Genomic DNA, 25,097 nt, shown 5'->3' on the forward strand with positions numbered 1-25,097 from the left:
TCCACAATAAAGCGTCTTTAGCGCAGCCGCGCACATGCAGTTTGCAGTAGACAGACCCTCCAGCTTGATTTCGAGCGGCTCCTGGCGTTAACGTCCAGCAGCGAGGAGTTAGCTCAGAGACGCGACCGCTGCCCTTCCTCTTCGCGGCAGTGTTCTCACTCACCTGTAGGGAAGAGTTTTGGCCGCTGACCCCCAGGATTTCACTCCACAGCAGAGTCCTTGTGCTTGAACGTTACGGTCTCTAACAAGGATACATGCGGGAAATATTTCTATCTACTTCCCGTCGACAACGCATTTCAAACTTTACGTCTGGGTTCCCTTGAGACGAAAATCCTACGGAAATCTCGCGGAATGTCTGCAGCAGGACCGCACGCAAATCTCTCCCCCGATAGAGAGGAGACACCGAGCTAAAACGGTGATACAATTGACACGTCGCGGATTTGAATTCCATGCCGCATGTCAGTTTCCGCGCGGCTTGTCCGCAGTAGACTGTCGACAGCGCGGGAATGAGACTTTTGCAACTCTCGGCCACTTTGCTGCTCTACGACACAATCAGAGAGATTTCACCCCGTTACCAGAGTTGGAGAGGGGCGCATTATTGGGATGTGAGAAGCTGGATGGTCGCATCAGTGAATTGTCCCCCACCGGGTTGTTCTGACCAGACTGTTAGGGGGTGTTGGGACCAGTGGATGTATAAGGGCACGCACACAAGGAGACCAGGCTCACGACCTCCTCGTCAGACCACCAGTAGAGCGGATCGTCTGATTGTCCAACAAACACGAGCAGCTCCAACTGTTTCTTTGTCCACCATCCAGAGATAGGGGGCGCCATCGTTACACCCCTGTGTCTGTAGGAACCACTTCCAGGCACTTAGCTAAAGGACATTTCATCACCCCCATTACATGTAAAAATAAGCCATACATTAGTGCGGATTACACCCCGAAATAGGCTACATAAGTGAAGCAGACTATGTGAATGCGCAATGCATACGAACGATATATGCGTATTCACTGCTTATTGGCGCAAGAAGTTAATGCGCTTTTCTGTGTGTATAAATAGCAGTGTGTAAAGAATCGCAAAGAAATAAGAAGTGAATGGGAGATTTTTGGAAATCACGGCCCAAAATACGCTTACGCCCGTGTGGATCAGCCCTAAGGGCACGTTAACACTTTGTGGGAATGCTGCGGACTTTCTGCAGCAGAATTGGCAGGCAGTACAGTGCAGGCGATGTCAAGGAATCTCAGCCACACACTGCAGAAAACAAATTGAAACCAGTTGACTCGAGGTGCAGATATTACATCTGTGGTAGGTCAATTGAGGTGGATTTTCACCGCTGATTTCACCTTTTCAGCACCAAAACCCGCTGCAGAATCCGCATCTAACATGTAGAGTTTGACAAGGATCCGCACCAAAACTGGCAGTGGATTCTCTGCCGCTGAAATTCCACCATCTGCGGATGTAACCTCAAGGAAGAAAACTTGAGAACTCGGCATTTTGTATATAGTACAATATAATGTTTGCCCATTCGAGTCTTGAACGATGAGTTGTGTATTCGGACATGTTAGTTGCAGCAGCATTGTATTTGCTGCAGTTTGATTGACAGTGCACTGCCTGTTCGTCAGAATGATTCTTGACATCCTCCTATGTCTCTTTTCCTTGCCAAGTTGTTTCCATCTGCAGCGTCCCAGGTACCGGCCTTTGGACTGGAGAGACAGCAGGGATAACAGGATTGCGGGGTCACGGGTGGCTCTACCGTCTCCTCCCAGTGAAGTTCAAATGCGGCCAGGCCCATTGGTAAAATCAGCAACCTTGCCGGTAGAACGATTTTACTTATCTGTTCACGTGACGCCAGTGCCTCTTCTAAGTAATGGATCCTCTGAACCAAACCCTTGGACTGGGACTGGTTCTCTCCTTTGTATCTCCAGAGTGTACACATCCCATCGGTATCTGGGGTAAATCTCAACTCGGCCCAGATGGACGCACCAGAGTTTCAGGCGTCTTCCTCCACCAACTACATTTTTCCAACCACCACACACTTCTCATTCTCATCCTTTGTCACTACAAGCTCCACCCCTCAAACTTCAAACTCAACCAATCACACGACATCCAACAGGGTAGGGAGACAAGCATCCAGACATAATCATCCTTGTCAACACCAACACAGAACAATGACAATGGGAGCTCCAATCATGAAAGTGGCAGTGCCTCTAATAAAGTGGCCATTCCGTGTGTATACAATGGATATATACATGACTTCATCCTAAGGCCTCGTGTCCACGGCCGTATTAGTAAAACACTGTGGGCCTCCTCGCAGCGTTTTACCGATGTTTGTAAACACGTCAAAGGCTGCATATGGCTGCGAGTGCACTGCACATGCCTCAAATCACTCACACACACACAGACATGCGCAGTGTGACTCTCTGTTTTATAGCAGGGTTGCGTATGAAAACTCCGCCCATAGACCATGTATTGCCTATGGACAGTATCGGTAATAAACTCACAAACCGCACAATTTGCTGCGCTATTTATTTAACCCTTTCCAATCCAATTTTGGATTCAGGGTTTCCTAAAAGGCTTTCTCTTTTCGCTGTTATACAATGGTGCCATCTGCTGGCTAAAGCCTGTGTGTGTACGCCAGAGAGGCTCCAACAGCAGAGTGGCTGGCAATAGACGGTAAGAATACCCTTTTGGACGTCTTCTGGCGTTGGAGCTGTACAAGCTTCAATCAGAATGTAGGAAGACGTCAGACAGTGGATTGGAAAGGGTTAAAAGTGATTAGTATTCAATAAATATATATAAAGGCTCGTTTAGACGGGGACGATGTCGGGCAAACGATGCCTAACACTCGTCCCCGCACATGCTAGCTCTTGTGCTGCTTCAGGGGAGCTAGTATCACTGGCTCGCAGCGGGAAGGCTGGAGGAGATTTCACTCCTCGCTCCCCCACCCCTCTTCATTCACGACGGGTGACCCTGCGTACCTGTCATCTTTTTTGTTGACATCCGTGCGGACCTGTCTTCTTCCGGTTTCTCCGTACTGTGGATGGTCCGCACGGCTTGCTATCAGACATGCACAGTACAGATTTCTTTTTAACTCCTGCTTCTCCTGTGGAATACGCGGCCCGCTGGGAACCGCAGGAAAATGGAGCATGCTGCGATTTTTCATCCACGAGCGGAAACCGCAATTGGTTTCTGCTCATGTGCAAGAAGAATCACTTTTGCATTGCGTGCTATGGGCGGTATTTACTGCGGGATCCGGAGGCGGCCGCCCGCTCTGGATTCAAATCCGCCCCTGTGCAGGCGGCCTTATACAGAAAACCTGTCCGGAGACTCAAGTCTACCAAATCCAAAACTGAATTAAACTATTGAAACAATGTCCACCCGCAGGAGGCGGACAACAACCCACTTAAACCAATGCCACCACTGTAGCCTACTTTGGGGAAGAAGGGCGGGAGACTTCAGCCTTCAACATCTGGATGGTGAGGTCCCGCTTCTCCCCCAACGGCTCTAGATCTTCCCACCAGCCGTTGGGCAGCCAGCCACCACGCCACCTGATTCTCCAGGCAGATGTTCTGAAGGGTGAGTTACACAGACACCCTCTTCAGGGCTCATTCACACGAGCGAGGCAAACAAAACCCGCAGGAATATGAAGTCCATTCTTTTGAATAGATTCATTCACATGAGCAATTTGTTCCTCGAAGCGCCGCTGCGAGCAAAAAAAATCGCAGCGCGTTCCATCTTTTGGTGTTCCCTGGTAACGCCTCGCCCATTGCCGTCGATGGGACCATAAAAGCTGTGGCATGGCACACACATGGCGTGCATGGCGATGCTTCCCACTAGGAACACTGGCGGTCCCATCACTTGTGGGACACACGAATGGGGGGTCTTAATTTCACGGAGCGATGCAATTTTCAATGAAACCTCTTCACATCGCCATGGAAATGGCGTGTCCACACCCAGCGGATGTGCTGCTGAATGCCCGCGGCGGTCAGTGTGCGGTAGAGCCGCAGCTTAGTGTTTGCATCGAAGCACGCATAGTTTGGTACGGATTTTGCAACGGTTTTTAACACGGATTTTGGTGCGGCGTTCACTCCCTTAGGTTGGACTAACGGTGGTCAATGGAAAATTTGCACTTCCGTAGGAACGAATGAACCCTAATGGTGCAAGTCAATGTACTTTTATTGCCTGCCATGATACCACAGCGATCCTTTGACCTGGCAGACATTACTCCCCTTCAGGCACTAGTGTACCCCACAGCCTACTGTACACAATGAATGGGCTGTACTTGCTACATGGGACGCATATATCTATATTACTCCCCAAATGCACACCATTCGAAACCTGATTGGTTGTTTGGATTTACTCATTCCCGGTGATTGGGTATTCGGGTTGGCTAATTCACGGTGATTGGTTATTTGGTTTGGCTGCTTCACTGTGATTGGTTGTTTAGATTGGCTCGTGTAGAAGTGTAGAAGGCTAATACCAAACTTTCTTCATTACAATAAACGTACATAGAAATAGTAGGACGCGCTGTACAGCCTCCGGACGCACGGTGGCGCTCCTTGCACATCACAGTACTGCGCGTATGAGCGGTTCGCTCCTGAATAGAATGTATAGCAGAACAGTGACAGCTGCACTTCCGCATAGGTGTATGCGTGCTATAGGTTCCGGCAGAAGCGGGGCTAGTGTGCGCCGGGTACCGGAAGAGAGAGGTTCCGGGCTGCTGACTGCGCTCGGTTTTAGTTGTATGAGGACGGGCATGGTGCAGCTGTCATGCACTGCTGCCTGTGTGATGTGCTGCAGCTGCTGGCTGCTCTGGCCGCTCTCCTGCTGGTCCTGGTGAGTACAGGGACACCGGGTGAATGGCTGCATGCAGCGGGATGTGCTTCTGCAGCCCTGCTGCTAATTTGGCAGATAGTCCTGCTGTAAAGACCTCCCCCTATTTTGTGTACACAGCTCCTGTGCAGACTTCTGTGTCTGCAGTGGGGTCTGATCAGGATCGGACTGCCGTGCAGAAGGGTTTATTTCCAGCCTGTAAGCTTGGAGTCACATAGTTCTGCATAGGAGCTGTATACACATAACGGGTGGTATCTGCAATGATGCATTAGTGCAATAATAAAGCATTGCTTATTATAGGTGCCGGATAATCGTCTGTACGGTGTTGGATCAGATGGGACATGGCCGATTGGAATATCTGCACAGGGTAGCATCTGATGATATGACGCCATGCTTATGTTGTCAGATACCTGATATCTTTCATGTGTAATCCATTCCATATGGTCCGGCCACATATAGGTGCTATATCTCCGTACAGCTTGGAAATGTGCGCAAGGCCTGTTTGTCCAGGACGTCGACTACTTATGACCCAACTTAGGATAGGTTAACAGTTAGTTGGTGGGGCCTCAGCAGAAATGCTGAAGGTTGTGAGTTCAATCACCGCTTGGTTCAGGTAGCCGGCTCAAGGTTGACTCAGCCTTCCATCCTCCCCAGGTCGGTAAAATAAGTATCCAGCTTGATGGGGGGTAATAAATAAATTACCTGAAAGCGCTGCGGAATAAGTTGGCGCTATACAAATAACAAGTCCCTTCCCTGGTAATCACCAGACTCGCTGTCATTGTGGATGGTGCTGCAGTGTTGACAGCGATGTCTGCTCTGACAGCGGGCTCGGCCATCCACTCCTATCCCAAGTGGCGGACCCTCACTCATGGGTCATCAGTAGTATAAGCCCCGGACAAACCCTTTAACGTTCTACTCCAATATAGACCTTATAGTGTCCAGCGGATTACAGGAAAGAATAGCGCTGCAGGCTGCCCTATTTTCTAACACCCCCCCCCCCCCCCCATTATTTCGAGCAGAATGCGACCCAGGTCATCATCCATCTCAGATCTATTCTAAAATGGACTAAATAACACAATGTGCTAAGCTTCTATTCAGCAAACTGCTTGGCAGCACGATGGAATCACGACTGCCCGCATTATTGTCTGTCAGGCGCAATTCATGCAGCATGGTAGATGCAAATAATTACTTTAGGTCTTTTTACACGGCTAATTTATTTATATTTTTTCAACCCAATGTAAAAAGCGCCAATTCACGCACGTGTCAATCAGCGCTCCTTTCATTTTCCTTTACACTGGAAAACCGCAGTGGCCCAATCCGCACTTAAATGGTGCAGATTTGGTTTTTCAAGTGGATCTGCTGCAGGATTTAACGCTTGTATTCCAAGGGTGAGTTGCGCAGCATAAATAGATATGCTGCAGATTTGTTGCGGAAATTTTCCACAGCGTGTGAAGAAGATTTTGGGAATCTCCACATGCAGTGTATATAAATGCTGCTGAATTTCTGCAGCGTTTCCGACCTATGTGATGGCATCCTTAGGCCGGTTTCGCAGGATTTTTGTGTTGCAAGATGCACAAATCTGAATCCCATTCATTTGAGTGGGGTTATACACATGAGCAATGTTTTACCGCATGGCACTGTGATGCGATGCTATGCAGGAAACACATCGCAGCATGTCCTATCTATCTATGTCCTGCGATATTGCCCATTGTTTTCAATGGGGTTGGTGGCAGCAGCGTCAGCCCCATTGAAAGCAATGGTAGAACTCCACGATCCTCTGTGACAGCAGTGGCAGGGGATTCCTTCATCCCCTGCTGCTGCTGTCACAGAGGATCGCGGATTTCTACCATTTCTTTTAATGGGGCCAGCGCTGCTGCTGGCTCATTGAAAACAATGGGATGAAGGGATTTCCCATAGTGATGCAAGGCTATTTTTATATGAAAATGCTTTTACATGGTGGAAAGTGCAAAAGCAGGCTGTGAATCGTAGCCCAATATCATCCCCGCCCGTGTGAAACAAGCCTTAGGCCCAATGTCCACGGGCGGATCAGATTCTGCATGCGGGAGCCCATGGCCGAGGATACTGCGTTACCTGTCCAGATCTTCTATTTCCTGGTCTGTGGATGCGTGTCGAAGCTTTCCCAGAATTTAATTGTGGATGGGCCGTGGGTCGGACAGCTTCCACTAACTTCAATTGACGCTGTCTGTGTGGGATCCACACTTAAATGGAGCATGCTGCGATTTTGTTTTCCAGACCAAAAGGTCTGCATATTTTATTTTATTTGTGGATACCCGTTTTTCCCTATTGGCGTCTTGATTTGCGGATCTTCCGCGTGGGTACCCCACACGGATTCCGCAAATCAAACCCACCCGTGGACATTGGGCCTTAGTGGTACATTCACATGGATGAAAAATTAGTGCCAATATTGCGCATCTCGAGATGCATAAAACTCACGTGCAAATACAACCCATTTCGTAATGTGTGTATTTATACGGGCGATTTTTCTCTCACAGCGATGCTGCGTAATGGAAAAGTTGCGGTATGTCCTATTTTCATACAAGTCTTGCATGAGAATAGAGCATGCAGATATGCCGTACCCCGCACAGCACCCAGATGGCGTGTACGTGTGCTGTGCGATGCCCATGTTGAATGCATTCATAGGCCGCCTGTCCACAGCTGCGACAGAATATCTCTAGCGATATTCCACCGCGGGGGGAGCACTAAAAGGTCTCCGTGATAAGCCTATATTAATCATAGGCTCACCGCGACATGCTGTGATTTTAATCACGTGAGCGGAAAATCGCTATGATTTTCTGCTCGTGTGCAGTAGGCTGCGCTTTTTCATAGTTATCCTATGGAAAGCGTGTCCTGCGAACTCCACGTGTGATTTATTGGCGTGAATCTCGCAATGACACCGCGCCCATGGACAGCCAGCCTTCGGCTGCCTTCACACAAGTGAAAAAATCATGCCAGATTTGTGCGTTGTGAAAAGTCAATGTTAGGCTTTTTAGACAAGCCTTATTACAATGACTGGGAATTTAAAACCAAGCCAGAATCCATACACAGACAGCTGTTCCGGTGTTTTGCCCCTCATCAGTGTGCAGTAGGTTTCTGGCTTGGCTAGCGAGAGGCCTATAGACATGGGTCAGAAAGGGTATCGGTTCACCTTAAGGAGAGCACCTAGAATGTATTTTGTGCTGGATCTGACGGGACCTCCGATGGAGGTTCTAATGCACATGTGAGGCGGCCTTATACTTATGCCACCATTTACTTCTTGAAACAGCATACCATGAGTTGGTTTTCTACAAATGTTACATGAAGAGTAAATAACCCAAGGCATGATGTGGGTGTATTTTGTATACCTTGTCACCGAGACTTTCAGAAAGCAGTACGACAGAAAAACTACAAGTCCCCTGCCAATACCTGGCCGCTCGTGCCCCAAGCTTTTTTTTTTTTCACAGTGCAATATAAAATGCACTAATAACTGGCAACTGGTGTAGTACTCCTTTTAGACAATAAGTCTTTCGGTATCTGAGTTCTCATGTGTCCAAATTAATTAATGATCATCAGGGAAAGAACAAGAGAAATCAACTGTGTGAAGTCGCCACTGTTCTCTCTTTGCAGGACCAGCCCAGTGTTGGCTTTATTAATAGCACAAAGAGAACAAAGAAAGGTATAGTGTCCAGTCACAGTGGACAATGCCTTGAAAGTAGCAAATCATTACAAAATCTTAAGTGCGTTTACACGGAATGATTATTGTGTTAAAAAAAATTATACATATCTCTGTGTGTTGTAAACTGAACTCCTGAGCGAATGAGAAAACTAAGACCTTGTTTGCTCCTTCACTCGGGCGTAAGATTTCTCGATCCATCTAAAAGTACCCTTAGGCTGCCTTCACACTGGCATGGGTGATATTGGGCAGTGAATCACGGCCTGCTATTGCCCCCGCTATCATGTGAAAGTCCCGTGGATGTGAGGCGTTTTCATGTGAAAGCAGCTTCGCATCACTGTGGGAATGAAGGGAATCCCCCGGCTGTCACAGCTGTGGCAGAGGATCGCAGAGTTCTCACATTGCTTCCAATGAGGCCGACGCTGCTGCCACCAGCCCCGTTAAAGACAATGGGCGGTATCGCAAAAAGATAGGACATGCTGCAATGTTTCCTGCATGGCATCGCATCACGGTGTCATGTGGGAAAGCATTGCTAATGTGTATGAACCCATTCAAAAGAATGGGGTTCATATTGTTGCATCTCGCACGATTTTCTCGCCAGTGTGAAGGCCCCCTTAGTGAATAAAGGATGCGGATACAATGAATAAATATGGTCTCCAGGAAGCACTCCTCCCCCCTTCTTTGGGCTTCAGGACTGCAGCAATTCATCGGGGCATAGTCCACTAGAGGTGGGAATCGTTCTGCAGGAATATCGGCCCCTGCGGACAGGAAGCTTCTTGTAGTTGAAATAAAGTAGACAGAGGTGCTGTCATGTTCTGGTCAACTAGCAGGAAGGGTTCATCGGTTCATGCTGCTTGTGCCAAATCCTGTCCCTCATTTGCACAGTGCAACAAAAAAATCTGGATTCATCTGACAGGGTGATGGTTTCCACTGCTCAGGGATTCAATATTTGCTCTTTTTTCCCCCTGGAATCTTGTCCTTTTGTTTCCCTTAGACAGCAGTGGTACTGGAACTGGTGGTCTGCTGTTGTCATTCCTTAGTACATCTGGGCTAGAAGTTGCACATCCGGACATGTTAGTTCACACACCAGTGTTGCTGCAATTTGCTGGACTGTACACCACCTGTTAGAACAATTCTTGACATCCTCCTCTGACCCCTTTCATAGAAGAGTTGTTACCATCCCTATGATCCCCTCTCACTGGATGTTTTCCTCAATCACCCCATTCTCTGTATACTCTCCATACCGTTACATAAGAAAACCCCATAAGGTCAGTGTATGATCTCCTGGCCCGGCTAGTCCAGCACTAATGACCCGGCCTCATTGGAAGCCACTCAGGTCACTGGATGTTCCCATCAAATGTGGATTCACACTGAAACTGATCCACGGAAAACTTACTTGATTCTAAGCTGCTTTCCCGCGTCACGGGTGTAATTTCCATACCGCTCTGATCAAAAAGCGGTCCGGTGTCTCTAATAAGGTCTGGGAAGATCATCAATCTAGTCTGATATCGCAGATTATCCTCATCCAAGTGAAAGAGGCAGAACTGCAGTACCAGCCGGAGCCAATGGACAAGAGTGTTACCTCTCATTCTAGCCTTGCACAGGGTATTGTCTCATGAAGACAACCCCTTTCCGTATGTCCTGTTGGGATATAAGGCAAAGGAAACAGCGCTGATTACACCCAATCAGGCACATTATGTATCAGTCCTCTCACCTAGCATAAGGCCTCATGTCCACTAGCAAATTTGAATTGCGGATTCCGCGGATGAAATTTTGCCCATAGGAATATCATTGGCCATCTGCAGTCAATTAAATTGAATTTTGCACCCGCAAATGGCATTTTAATCTATTTGCATTTTTCACGCGCGGAAAAAAAACCCGCAGCGTGCTCCATTTTAGGCCTCATGTCCACGGGGAAAATCAGGCCCGCTACGGACAGACCTTCTCTTCTTCACGGCTGGATCTTCCTTCTTCGGCCGGCGGATGTACTTGGCACGCTGGCAGCGTGCCGCGCGCATGCACTGGGCACATCCGCCGGGCCGAAGAAAGAAGATCCGGCCGTGAAGAAGAGAAGACGTGCCCGGTCAGCTGCGGGTAAGTTTATTCTTATTTTAGGTCTCCCGCGGATCCGGACGGCTTCCATAGGCTTCAATAGAAGCCTGCGGGAGCCGTCCCCGCGGGAGACCCGCACGAAAATGGAGCATGTCACTTTTTTTACATGCTCCATTTTTAAAAAAATTCCCTTTAATTGACCATCCGCGGGTATTTATCTACCCGCGGGTGGTCAATGCATCCCTATGGGGTGCGGATCCGCGTGCGGGTGATCCGCTGCGGATTTAAAATCCTGTTTCGCCCGTGGACATGAGGCCTTATGTCCACGGGGAAAATCAGATCCGCTGCGATTTGTAACGCAGATTTGGGCTGCGGATGCACTGTAATTGTCTTTTATTTTTCATGCGGGAGATTAATTGAGCCATGTGCTCTATGAGCTCCCGCACGCGTGATCCGCACTAAAATGGAGCATGTCCATTTTTTTCATGCTCCAGAAATTTTTTAATTACCATCCATGGGTATTTATCTACCCGCGGGTGGTCAATGCATTCCTATGGGGCGCGGATCCGCGTGCGGGAAAAACGCTGCGGATTTTAACTTTTATTTTCCCAGTGGACATGAGGCCTAAGTGTAGATTCTGCGCGGATTGTATTTTTCTAATGGGCATGAGGCCTAATATCCTAATATTTCTCTTCCCAGGTTGCAGTTATAGCACATGTGACTGCTAGAAAAATGCCAAATCTCCATCGCCATGAGGAGGAGAAGTTCTTTGTTGCCAGTAATGGAGAAAAGAAACCTTTCCCAAGTATTCATGACCGCCCTGAAAAAGACCTGTCTGTCGTCGTCCCTGCGTACAATGAAGAAGAGCGCTGTAAGTGTCACAAGACTTCTTCCAACTTGGGGCGGTTTCAGATGGCCGTATGCGCAACTACTTCTCCAGCCGTCTGAACTCTGCACCGCCACAGAACTACGGCCACAGAACGTGTGTTTAAGCCCTTAAAGCGGTCCTTCGGTTTCGGGATGACATTTTGTCCTGCGACCAGAGGGGGCAGCTATATCACCTGCTCTTGGTCTTCTGTGCGGATGCTCCTCTGATCGGCTGGCTCTGGGTCTCGTTTTCAGCTGTCCATGATGGCTGATACTTTCTTCTGACTACCTAATTCCAACAAGGCATTAGTAATGTTAGACCATCACTGCACTATACCTGCCTGCTGGTCAATCAGAGAGCAGCATACAGCGTGCATTGAGTAGCTAGAAAGCTGCAGTGGCCCTCTTGGACAGCTGAAAGCAGGATCCCAAACATGGTAGAGAGAAGACCAGGAATATACCCTGCCCATTCAGTCCAGGGATAGAAAACTGGAAGGTCATTTCACATGTTACACGGTTTGACGGTAGCATAGTAATAATCGCTGATCAACAAGATGTCCCAGGAAAGAAGGATCGGGCAGACTGAATCTCAGCCCATCACCCTTTTCTTCCTCCCGGAGGTAAGTTGTCACCTGCGCTGTCTGGTGGAGGCTTTCTCCACTCTTCCCATGTAAAATACATAAACACTCTACTGAAGTGAACACTCGTGTGTATGGGGGAGTCAGAAGAAATAACTGTTGGCTTTATGAGCGTTTGGCCAACCTCTATTGCAATGTATAGGCACCTCTAGGATCTTATGGATCCCACTGATTTAACCCTTTCCAATCCACTGTCTGACATCTTCCTACATTCTGATTGAAGCTTGTACAGCTCCAATGTCAGAAGACGTCCGATATTCTTACCATCTATTGCCAGCCACTCCGCTGTTGGAGCGTCCTTGGCGCGCACACACTGGCTTTAGCCAGCAGATGGCACCATTGTATAACAGCAAAAAGAGAGAGCCTTTTAGGAAACCCTGAATCCACAATTGGATTGGAAAGGGTTAAAGGGACTCTATCTTCACCTTTGAGCCCCATAAACCACGTTATAGGGCTCAAAGGTGAGAGGATTTGGGTCTAGGGAGCTGCTTTCTATATTCACTGGATCCCCTGTTCCCCCGATCAGTCAGCGCCCCCAGTTGCCCTCTTCAGAAGGCGGTGTGCCCGCGCCTCTCCCTGGTCTCTGTGGGAGAACGCACACATAGCCTTGTGTAAAGAGCCGCGCTTTGGGCACATGCTGATGTATGGGGCCACCTTACTGGAACGGGATACCTGGACCCCCTGTCCCCTCACTCTTGAGCTCCATATTATTTTTTGGGGAGACTCAAACCAGATGATAGAAGCCCTTTAAGTGATAACATATCAGAGCAGTATGACAGCACATATGTTGGAAAAGCAAACCGTTTAATTGGGACCTGTATTCTCCAACTCCCCTTTTTCTTCTGCATTTATAATAAAGTCTAGAAGTACATATTCTTTTATGTTGGGGGACATCAGTATTTCTATGCAGTACTTGCTATGTCTCCACCAGCGCTGATGGCTAGTAAGGGTAGGTTCACGTGTGGTGCTGATGTAATTGATTTCTGCCATATTTTATTTCACTATTTCGGCCGGTAATCCCTACCCAGAGCCCTGTGACATGTATAGAATAACAATGTCTACATACAAGCAGTGTTTCCTGCAGAGTTGTGTCTGGGCCGGTGTTGTGTGCCGGAACGGGGCACAACATGTTTTGCACTTTATGCATCTTTCAGGCAACCATTCGGCATTGTCTCTTGTTGTTTCCATACAAGGCCCTTTAGGGTTCACCTGTAAGATCACCTAAGCTGCCCGGTTTAGTGGTTTTGTAAGTTAGTAGAGCTGGAGAGGAGTCCAGTGCAGCTGACTGACAGGTCCTTCCATGCCACTGGGCACACAGAGGCACCTGTCAGTCATCCTCTGGAGGGCAGGGGAGCGTGCGTATATGAATATGCCTGAGCTTCAGTCTGGTCCTGCAAAGTTTCAAAAGCAAGATTTGCTAAGCCGATCAGTATAAGTGGCAGGGCACTAAAATCAGTGTGTCTGTCTCCATATCCTGTTGCCTGCAGCCCGGGCAGATTGGGTAATCTGACAGGTTCCTTTTAACAACTTGGTCACTATAAGGCTTTGTTCATATCTGCATAGGAAGGTCTATATGGGGCATACATTGTGTAGTAACGTGGCATGTAAGGCCGAAAATAGACATATGTCTATCCACTTCAGCATATTGCTCCCCAATCTTGATCCAGAGGAAGGCAAAAAAAAAAAAACAATAAGGTAGAAGCCAATTTTTCCACATTAAGGGAAATCAGAATAATCCCCGGATCACCGACCCTTTTGAAGTTATTAATGGTTATAATCTAGAATATTGTATGTCTCAAGAAAGGTGTCCAGGCCCCTCTTGAACTCTCTTAACGATTTTGCCATCACCACATCTTCAGGCAGAGAGTTGTCATTTTTCTAAACTAAATAATTCTAATCTTTATAACCTTTCTGGGTATTGCAGTCTGTAGTTTTTTGGGATTTCTTCTAAAGGCAGTGGGATGTCCATTTTGTGATGGGTCCAGCACTGCACAATGATCTCCACTCAGTGCGAGCCGCTGTACAGATGTGAACAGAGACTTAGACAATCCCCACCCACTTAGTATATTTAGTTTATGGACTGATTGTTTGGTAAAGATGTCTTCTATTTCCCTTTAGATACTTGCTATATCATTAGGTCATACATAATGTTGCCTGTGTTTACTGTCGTCTTCTAGTGCCAGTTATGATGAACGAGGCAATGGAATTCCTTGAAAAAAGACAGGTATGTAAAAAACAAAAAACGTCACTATGCGCAGCATGGTGTCTCAGTGGAAATCAGCAATAACCGAGAAACTACGATATACTGCAGTACTGAAGTATTGCAGTTTATTGTACAAGCACAGCTCAAGTACCCTGTAGTGACTAAAAAATATATACGTTCAGAAAATCCAGTTTCCATTTCTTTTTTGTTAAAGCGGCCCTCTGGTCTTGGGCAAACAAGCGTGGCTGCACCACTGCTCTGATGCACTGTGGTTATTAGTATGCATCATTAATCTAAGATGCTACACATTGCCTTGATTCACTAGTTCTGCCTGCATGAGTAGCATTGGCCAATCAGAGCCGCATGGAGTGTCTTAGAATAATGATGCATGCTAATACACTGAATGCATCAGGTAGTCAGAGAAGCGGCATGGCCATCTTTGTTTGTTCACAACTGGTCTGCTCTTAAAAATCCAAGCAATATAAAATATATATATATATAATTGCTATTGCTGTGTCTGAACTAATTAATTAAAATATGACTTATCCTGTACAGTGAAGGCTGTTAAAGTTACAAAATGCTACCCGCACATGTGTCTCCTGCCCATTCAACCCCCCCCCCCTTTCCCAAAAAGCAAAAATTGTATGTAAACAGATCAAAAAGCCATACGTACTCCAGAATACGGTACAAACAAGTCCTCATGCAATCCCATCAATGAAAAAATGGAGACACATGGCTCTCAGAATATGGTGACAAAAAGCTATTTTATTAATATTTTTGTTAGCCGTTTAGTGGTTTACGACCCTCAGCGACCCTATGCGAAAGAGACAGATAACCTTGCTAGAGTATTTGGAAAAACATGCGCAGGGCGGCTCTAGAGACGGATTATAAAATGCATCTTACACTATCAAATGTATTTTCGGGTTGGTTACCATTAAAAGAACGACCATTTTCTGACCCTTAGAATGTTCAGATTCTGTCCGGATAGCAGGGATCTGCTCAATCGTTCTGTGTAGATGCCAGCAGTGACTGAACGATAAAACGACGGTTGGCCTCTGTGATCAGGTAGCAGTTTGTCTACGAACGACTACCTGTTTACTGTGAATGGAGGTGGGCCGCCGTAGCGCTCTCTGGCCCGCTCTGCCCCATCCCATCCCATTCACTGAGCGATCCTTGCTTTTTGTGAAAGCACAGGAGTGATTATTGCTGAAACGTGAAAGGACCCTTAGGCTAGTTTAACACGGCGATTGCGATTTTGCTGCGAGAAAATCGCGTATTTGTTCCCGTGATTTTTGATCATCAGCGGTTTTTGGGTTTTTTTTACGACTAATCTCGCATTGCATCGCCGCCGCCTGCGAGAAAATCATACAATTTTTTTATCACAAAAGTTAATAGGACTTTCTAATGTTAAAAGTGCATCACAATGCGTGTTTCTTTTTATCGCATCGCAGTGGACGATAAAAAAAAAGAAACGCAGAAAGATAAGGCATGCCACTATTTTTTTGCTCCCGAAAAATCGCATGAGTGAAAACCGCTAATGGGAGGGAAAGCATTGTAAATCATTGGATTCATAATCTGCTTTTTTACTAACTTACGCATCACACAATTTTCTCACCCGTGTGAAACCTTCCTTAGTCTCCAATATCGGCAAGTGAACGGTCAACCTTGCCTGTGCTTTTCACAACTCCTTCATGGTGTTGCAGTTGTTGCCTGCATTTGTTCGAACTAACACTAGGGGGCAGTGCTGTTACTAGAATAAAGCATGATGGCTTTTACATTTCTTAGCATTTGTGACTTCGGGATTTTGGCAGAATAGCTGTTCTCTCACCAGTCTGCTTATCTGTGCAGGTAGTTTGCAAAACGCATGTGTGTCTGTGACTTTTATCAGTCTTTCAGCTAAAAAAATCGACCTCTGGATGGACACTTGTCTAAAGTCCCATTTACACGTAATGATTATCGCTCAAAATTCGTTCACACGGTTGAAAATGAGCGATAATCGTTAAATATAAACACGGGCATTGTGCGCTTAGAACGATTATTTTAGGGTAAACTTAAAATCCATCCTTCAGCCGCACAGAGATAGTGTCTCTCAATAGACCACATGCTGTGTTCTCCGCAGAAGCCAGGAGATTACATTGTATTCTGCCTGCACCCTCTGTGAGAACAATGCAGCTGTGTGCACAGCTGCCATGGGATTAATCACATGCTGGGCTCTACAAACACCTCCTGGAGGCCCTTTTACATGCACATAAAGATGATAAAGCGTTAATGGCTATTAACACTTTATGAAAAAAGATCCCAAAATCTTTCAATCGTTTGAATGGGCCTTTATTGTTATGCAATTGTTACTGGTGTGATCTCTTTTTAATCATTAAGCTGCACAAACTGCAATTGCCTGGGTAAAAGGTATTTGAAGCCTGTACTTTCCAAAAATCTACACCTAAGCAAAAATATATCCAGACCTATAAGTCATAATTCAGATTCCGAAACGTTACTAGTTACAGATCAATAGACAAAGTGGTAGCAAAATCCATGATGACAAAAACCTCCAAATGGTCTCAATTTATCCGTATCCTAAATATGCATACTCGGCAAAAAATGTGTCAAATGGTTAAAAAGTACAATGCAAGTCGTCCAATAACAAACCAATAATGTCTATCGCCCAGTAATCAGTTTACAATGTGCGGTTTGCATTGTACTTCATCCGGGGGAGGGGAGCAACACGTCTTTGGTCACTATACTGATTACGGGGTTTATTTGATGACTTGCACTGTACATTTGTACCGTTTGACACGTTTTACTTTTATTTTATTGATATGTAACGAATAAAGATGATGAATCTGTAGTATTTGTTATGGATCTGTAGATTTGTGTTTAGGTGTACTTTATTAAATAATTAGACTGATGTGTGATAGTTTGGTAATTTTAAGTCAGAAATGTGAATTTATTGCCCTTTTTTTTTTAACTGTTGTACAGATGAAACGTCCGTCGTTCAAGTATGAGGTCATCGTTGTAGATGATGGAAGTTCTGATAAAACAACACAGGTAACAGAACAGCCGCCTGTATACTGGATAGTACAGTATTGGTCCTTTTAGTTTCCATTGGTAACATTTGTGGGTGCATACAACTTTATTTTAATTGTTTGTTTTTTGGGGGCAGGATGAACATTTAATTTATCTTGCACAGTAAAAGCTGTAAAGAAAATAATATTTAATTTTATAATACGGATGCCAAATCATCAGTTTTTCTAAACGCTTCAAGGGGCATGTTTCTCTAAAGGCCCATTTACATGCAAATATAATCTTTCAAAGGATTGAAAGACTGACAGTTTTAGCGACCTTTTTGCATGAAGTGTTAATGGCCACTGGTGGCTATTAACACTTTATCATCCTCATTTGCATATAAAAGGGCCTCCATGAGCTGTTTGCAGAGCCCAGCATGTGATTAATCACACGCCCAGCTGTGCTCAGAGTTGCATGGTTGTTGTGGGTGCCTGCAGAATACATTGGTAACTCCAGCCTTGCTGCAGAGATAACAGCCTGTGGTCTACTGACAGATAAAGTGTTTACTTTATCTCCAGTGGCTCAACAATGGATTTTAAGTTCACCTGAAAACTGCACGATGCCCACGTTTACATATAACGATTATCACTCAAATGCGTTTGAACAAATTTCGAGCGATAATTGTTGCAAGTAAATGGGCCTTAAAGGGGTTGTCCCAAGGCAGCAAGTGGGTCTATACACTTCTGTATGGCCATAATAATGCACTTTGTAATATACATTGTGCATTAATTATGAGCCATACAGAAGTTATAAAAAGTTTTTTACTTACCTGCTCCGTTGCTAGCGTCCTCGTCTCCATGGTGCCGACTAATTTTTGGCCTCCGATGGCCAAATTAGCCGCGCTTGCGCAGTCCGGGTCTTCAGCAGTCTTCTATGGAGCCGCTCGTGCCAGAGAGCGGCTCCGTGTAGCTCCGCCCCGTCACGTGCCGATTCCAGCCAATCAGGAGGCTGGAATCGGCAGTGGACCGCACAGAAGAGCTGCGGTCCACGAAGACAGAGGATCCCGGCGGCCATCTTCAGCGGTAAGTATTGAAGTCACCGGAGCGCGGGGATTAAGGTAAGCGCTCCGGTAAACTTTCTTTACTTCCCTGCATCGGGGTTGTCTCGCGCCGAACGGGGGGGGGGTTGAAAAAAAAAAAAACCCGTTTCGGCGCGGGACAACCCCTTTAAGATTGTTGTTTTACACACTGGTCTTAGATAAAGACCCTTCCACACTGTCATTTGGTCATCCACAAAACGCACATGTTTTAGCTGAAAATGTAGCGTTTAATGGACATTTCACAAGGCATACGTTTTTTTTATGCGTCTTGTGTTTTTTAAAATATGTTTGTTTTGTTTTTGTTTTTTTTGTCAATGGAAACGTATTGCTGTATGTTTCCATTTACCTAATGCATAATTTTTTTATTTTTGTGATTAAATGCCTTAGGCCGCCTGCAGACGGCCGTGTCGGATCTGGCTGCGAGAATTCTCGCAGCGGGACCCGACCCAAGCGCCTGCAGAGAGCAGCGTGGGCACTCGCCTCTCCCGCGGCCCCGGCTATTTCATTCGCCGGCTGAGTGGAGTTGGCGGCCGGTGAGTGAAGTTTCTGGGCATGCCGCGGTTTGTTTGCCATGCGAGATTTCGTGCGGCCAAACCGCGTCCGTGGCGTTTGTTAACGCAATCCTATGGAGGCTTCAAGCGGCGGAACTCCCGCGGGAAATCCCGCCGCGGAATTTCCGCCCGTCTGCAGGCAGCCTTAAGCGTAAAAAAAGGTGTTGAACTACAAAACTTTATTGAGAAAAGAGTTATGTATACAGTGAAAACCGTGTATGTTCTTCATATAAAAAAATACATCAAAATGTATACCGCCCATATGGTTTTAAAATGTAGACGTGCTTCAAAATGCACGCGTTTTTTTACACACACACATATATATAATTGGGCATCTGCACTTCACTTAAGTCCTGCGGAGTTGACTTTAAATGATTTGCGGATGCCACATGCGGATAATAAATCGCAGCATGCTCCATTTTACAGCAGATCTGGCTCCATTCATATCTATGGGAGCTTAGGATCCACAGTGCATCTGCAAATACATTTAAGTGCATTTACAGATCCGCTGCGGATATGAAGGTTAGAAGCAATTAGGGAGGTGGGGGGAAAAGGCTGGGAGGTGCATCCGCGTACATCTGAGTGGAAAATATCTGCAATCTGCGATTTCCCTCAAGGAAAAAAAATCAATTTTAAGATGATCCGCTGCGGAAATCCGCATGAAATATCCGTGCGTGCTGTGGAAAATTAGGTCTTATAGCTCCGCATGGGAAGGGGTTAAAGGAATGGTTAAGACATCATGTCAACTTGCACGCACGGATTGCACTGCTGAATTCTGCCACGGAATCCAGCTGTGCCCGCGGACGTGGAGCGGAAAATACATATTCTCTTATCTCTTCGGATCCAGCGCGGATCTCCTCCATGCCAGCCGGATCTTCTTTCTTCAGCACAGCGGATGTGTCCGGGATCGCCATCTGGCACATGTGCAGTGCTTTCTTTTGTTTTTGAATCTCCTGCTTTCCTGCGGATCCACGGCATGTCCACAGTGACCGCTGTAGCTGTGCCACGTATCAGACTGCGATCCACAGGAAAATGGAGCCTGTTGTGATTTCTTCCCGTGACCCCGGAGTGCAGCATAAAATCACGTGACAAGTTTTCCATGGATCAGTTTGTGTGAATTCACATTGGATGGAAAAATCCAGGGATCTTGATGACTTCATCAAGGTCTGGCCATCAGTGCTAAGATGATCGGAGCCCGGATATCCTACATGGCCAACCTTGGAGGGCATACTAGTGCAGCGGTGGGCATGTATAGTGAGAATGGTGTGATCACGGTAAAACATCCAGTGAAAGGGGATCCTGTGCATAGAAACAACTTGTTGATGAAAGACAGCAGGATGTCACGAATTTTTCTAACCGCTGGTGTACAGTCAGACAAATCGCAGGCAAATACAACATTTGTACTCCAACTAACATATTCAAGCACACAACTTGCTGTTCCTTAGTACGTGGCATTCCTGTCTACGGCTACCTTCACACAGGTGAGCGCAATATCTGGCTAAGAAACCTGGCCCGATATCGCACTTGTCAACGTGCGTTTTACCCACAGATGCAAAAAATGCTCTACATCACTTCTCTGAAATTCTGAATTGGCAAGTATTTCCCTTTGATTTCAATGGTAAACCTCACATTTCACTTGCATGCACTCCCCACGGCATGCGATGTGTTTGACTGTCTACTTGAAAACAATGGACAATGTGTTCCAAGGGACGCAAAAAAAAAGGACATGCATGGGTTTATTTTATTTTATTTTTTTATCTCACAGTATCGCTGTGATTGAAAAAAAAATTGCTCATGTGTAGCAAGCTGCATTAATTGACGAGCCAGTCTTATGGAAGTGGAGTAAGAGCATGGCGGCTGTTTTCTTGGCACACTCTGAGACCTCTGATACCTTTGGATGGACACCAACGAGTTACTACAGTTCTGAAGGCCTAAGGAGGTCCAACACACTACTACCGTGTTTCCCCAAAAATAAGACCCCGTCTTTGATTATTTTTTGCCCCAAAAGAGGCACAGTGTCTTATTTTATTTAACTAGCAGGCTCGGTCTGGGTCCCTCCTGCTCTCTGAAGCGCCAACGCGTTTTTTGTACTTCTCGGCTGCTGATAGAAGATCACTTCCTGGTAACAGGGTTCATCAATCCTGGCTCCAGGAAGCGATGGCTCTGGTTGGCTGAGCAGCGCTCGCTAAACCAATCAATGCAGCGCTCACTGAACCAACATAACAGCTCTAATTGGTTCTTCGACTGCTGCATTGCTTGGCTCAGTAGCGGTCAAGGAACCAATCGCAGCCGTCGCGTTGTGGAGGTGGCATTTATGAATTGGCCAATTCATAAATGCCGCCTCCAAAATGTGACTGCTGTGTTTGGTTGGTTCTTCAACCACTACTCAATCAGTGCAGTGGTCAAATGACTCCCCAAAAATCATGAAAGATCAGGGTTAGGCTTATTTTCAAGGAAATCCAGTAGATGGGTGTTTGTAATAAAGTGGTTCTTCAGTGTATATCAGCCTGGCATGTAGCACAGAAGAACAATCTGCGTTGAGGAGGATTGCTTAGTGCAATGTATCTTGAATTGCTGTACATCTAGTTCCCTGGTATCGGCATGCTACCCTATAGAGCTTCCCCTTATAATGGTAACCGTGCGGATAAGGCCGATGTTGTTTAACTGGAACTTAATTTGTTTTCATAATACATTAGAAATATTGTAAAGAATGTAATTCATTGTGTAAACAATGGAGGAGGACTAGATGACCTGGTCCCAGCTCTGACCTGTCTCATTACATTGTTAATTGGCCTGATTTAGGATTGGTGATGAATAATTGCGCATGGTAAATATTTACCCTGTCCTTCAGTTATTGCACATAGTGATTTTATTAGGTCTTGTAACAATATTGCCTTTTGGCTTGTTGACATGTCCATCTGTTTCTTAATTAGTTTTCTTTCCATACTTTCTGAAATCTGGTCCGTTCTCAATCCTATCTTGTGTTTTTCATTTTCTCTTTAGGTCGCCTTGAACTATTCCAAGAAATATGGAAGTGATAAAGTTCGGGTACTTACACTGGTGAAGAATCGAGGCAAAGGTGGAGCTGTCCGGATGGTGCGGAAATATGTATATTCCTTGTATTTAGATTTGACGTTTTAAGAGTCACTCTGACACCCTTCTACTAACTTTTTAAAGAGGTACCTCTTTCTTAGACTTTCATGGCATAGAATATGCTTTGAAAGTCTGATAGATGCAGCTCCCACACTTAGGACCCGCACCTATCTCTAGTTTTGGCCCCTGCCTGGCTGAATGCGCAGGGCAGGAGTTGTGGAACAATGGCGCTCATGGTGCAGCGCTGTTTCCATAACATCCCTTTGCTTTCATGGGGGTTATGGAAACATCCTAGCGCAGCCTGAGTTATGGAAACCAGCATAGCACAGTGAGCACCACTGTTTCCACCGCTCCTGACTTGTATGTACAAATAGTATTACGTTAGTGATACATTGTCTATAACCCAATATAAGGGTGTTTTTTTTTTTTTTTCCCCACTGCAAAATCCACAGCATTTCCACATCAAATGCCCCGTTGAAATCCACAGCTGACTTGAGTCTGTGCTGCTCTCCTCTCACTTCCCAATATTGCTCCGGGTACAGAAACTGCTAATAAGCCCTGACGTCTGCGTTTATTTGATGCGGAGGTGGCATCATATGACCGGCGCATTTGATGTGCAAATGTTGCAGATATTGCTGTGGAAAATCTGCAGCATTTCTGCAACATGTGAACGTATCCTAAAAGTGCATCAATAATCAAAATCCTAGATACAGTGCGTCAGCTTTCATTTAAAATCTCAATGTCTAACTTTCACCTGTCCTGGTCATGTGATGGACACATAGATGTGCAGGTGTTTATAAAAAGACACAGGTCTGCTAACTATAACGAATCGTCCACCTATGTCCATCACAGGGTCTTCATCTGAAGCTTTGTGTTAGATTGCAGGAATCTGATTGTTTGGAAATCTATTGAATGGCCACGGTTTTAAAGATCCCAAATCGTTCAGTCGTTTGAGCGATGATCAGCCTTTAGGAAGAAAGGATTCATCGATTCATGCTGCTTGTGCCAAATTCTGACCTCCCATCAGCAAAGTTTAACAGAAATCTGGATTCATCTGACCCTGTGATGTCTTTCAACTGCTCAGTGATCCAATCTTTGCCCTCTTTTTGACCACTGGAGTCTTGTCATTATGTTACTCTTAGCAATGGTGCTGGAATTTGTTTGCTGTTATAGCCCATCCATGCTAAGAAATGCCGAATTGTGTGTTTGGGGTTGTATTTCACAACGATTTACTTGACTATTCGCTGCCTGTTTGTCAGAATGATTCTTGACATCCTCTTCTGACCCCTTTCCCTTGACAAGTTGTTTACATGTATAGAATCCCTTTTTACTTCATGGCTTTTTTTTCCTAGATCACATCATTCTTGGTATACTCTAGACACTGTTGCATGAGAAACCTCCACAAGGATGTCAGTATGTGTCTAGCACAGCTGAGCGTGCCTAGTTGGAAGTCGCTCAGATCGCTGGATTTTCCCATCTAATGTGGATTCACACTGAAACTGATCCACAAAAAACTTGTGACTTTAAAAAAACATTTGATTTTAGGCTGCACTCCTGGGTCACTGGTCTGATTTCCATACCGGGAAGCGCCAATTGTGAAAGGGCCAGGCCTCTAATAAAGAAGCCATTCAATGTATATCCTCTCTGCAATATCAGACTGTCCTGAAACAAGCCTAGAATGTACCTATAATGTACGCTAAAAAATGAGTTCTTCTCAAGCTGTCAATACACGTTTGATTAAAGTTGAATGAACATTCTGATCTCTGCAGGCTCGATCAACGATCTAATATATGTGGTAATCTCCTGACGTCTGCCATAGGGCTTATTCCCACGAGTGTATATTGGCTGGCGTTTTCACGGCTGGCTGATATACACTTCCATCTAAGCAGTTCTCTTCCCTCCCACTCACCGACTCTCTGCCTCTCTCCTCCACTCCTGCGTTTGCAATGGGAGGGGGCGGAGCTAAGCTCCACTCTGTCCTGCCCACTCACATTGCTGGCTATAGAGAAGGGGAGGAGAGCTTAGCTCTGCCCCCGTCCCGTCATTGCAAACTGTTTGGAGGGGAGAAGAGAAGCGGAGGGACAGCGTATATTGGCCAGGCGTGAAAACCCGGCCGATATACGCACGTCTGAATAAGCCAATAAAGAGAGATTGGGCATGTTGGAATCCAACATGCTCGATCCTTTGTTCCTAAATAAGATCAGCAGCTTTTTCTCCTTTTCCCATTGAAATAACATTCATGCTCATCCGAATATAGCGTTGGAGTTCGGTGTGGTAGCTATAAGCAACTGTAGTTTGTTTATGGCAAACTTAAGACTCGTATGGCTAAGCTTTCTGGCCAAAGGTCATGTAGGTCGGAGCTAAGCTCTATGCTAGAAAGGCATGCATCAATAGTTGTGTAGATATGAGCAGCTAAACCATTTATATATACTTTGTTTCTCTTTTCATTGTATTAGGGGGTTCTTGTGTCAAGGGGAAAGACTATACTCATGGCTGACGCAGATGGAGCTACGAAGTTTGCAGATCTAGAACTTGTGGAAGTTGGACTTGACAGTCTGAAACCCTGGCCAGTAAGATATCCAATTTCTGCACAAATAAAGTTTAGGAAGCAGTGGTGAGAAGGCCTGAGGAGGAGCATTGTGTCCTTGAGCCAACATATATAGAGGAGCACGACTTTCATGTATGGACACACAACTGGTTCGGCCATCTCACTTTGACTAAATTTGTAGCAAAAGTACAGGAGTTAAAATGGAATGGTGGAACAGTAAAGCTACCGTATTTTTCGCTCTATAAGACGCACCTGATGATTAGACGCACCTAGGTTTTAGAGAAGGAAAATGGGGAAGTGTATACCACCAGATCAACCTGCCATTAAGGATCCAGGAAAGCAGAGTGTAAATGTAATGGTTATCTTTCTACTTGTCACCCAGATTTTCAGGAGCCCCGAATGCCGTGTTTGACTAGTTATGCATGTGCTATACATGCTCGCATAACTGTGCAGTTGGCATTCAGGATCCTGGAAGAGCTGTGTGACAATGTAATGAGGATTCCATTAGTTGTCACCCAACTTTCCAGGAGCTCTGCATGG

General features: G+C 45.9%; 1 protein-coding gene across 2 annotated transcripts in view; it reads left to right on the forward strand.

The window, feature by feature from the left end:
* The first annotated feature begins 4,633 nt into the window (after positions 1-4,633).
* Positions 4,634-25,097, forward strand: part of ALG5 (ALG5 dolichyl-phosphate beta-glucosyltransferase) — a 41,682-nt gene continuing 21,218 nt past the window's right edge. The window contains exons 1-6 of one of the 2 annotated variants that reach the window (XM_066582651.1): positions 4,634-4,836; positions 11,255-11,426; positions 14,238-14,284; positions 17,240-17,308; positions 21,920-22,012; positions 24,466-24,579. In XM_066582651.1, coding sequence (XP_066438748.1) covers positions 4,771-4,836; positions 11,255-11,426; positions 14,238-14,284; positions 17,240-17,308; positions 21,920-22,012; positions 24,466-24,579 — 561 coding nt within the window. In that variant the 5' untranslated portion in view covers positions 4,634-4,770. The remainder of the gene's footprint in view (positions 4,837-11,254; positions 11,427-14,237; positions 14,285-17,239; positions 17,309-21,919; positions 22,013-24,465; positions 24,580-25,097) is intronic. The other variant, XM_066582642.1, reaches the window with a different exon arrangement.

The sequence above is a fragment of the Eleutherodactylus coqui genome, chromosome 1, assembly GCF_035609145.1.
Source record: "Eleutherodactylus coqui strain aEleCoq1 chromosome 1, aEleCoq1.hap1, whole genome shotgun sequence".
NCBI classification, from domain to species: domain Eukaryota; kingdom Metazoa; phylum Chordata; class Amphibia; order Anura; family Eleutherodactylidae; genus Eleutherodactylus; species Eleutherodactylus coqui.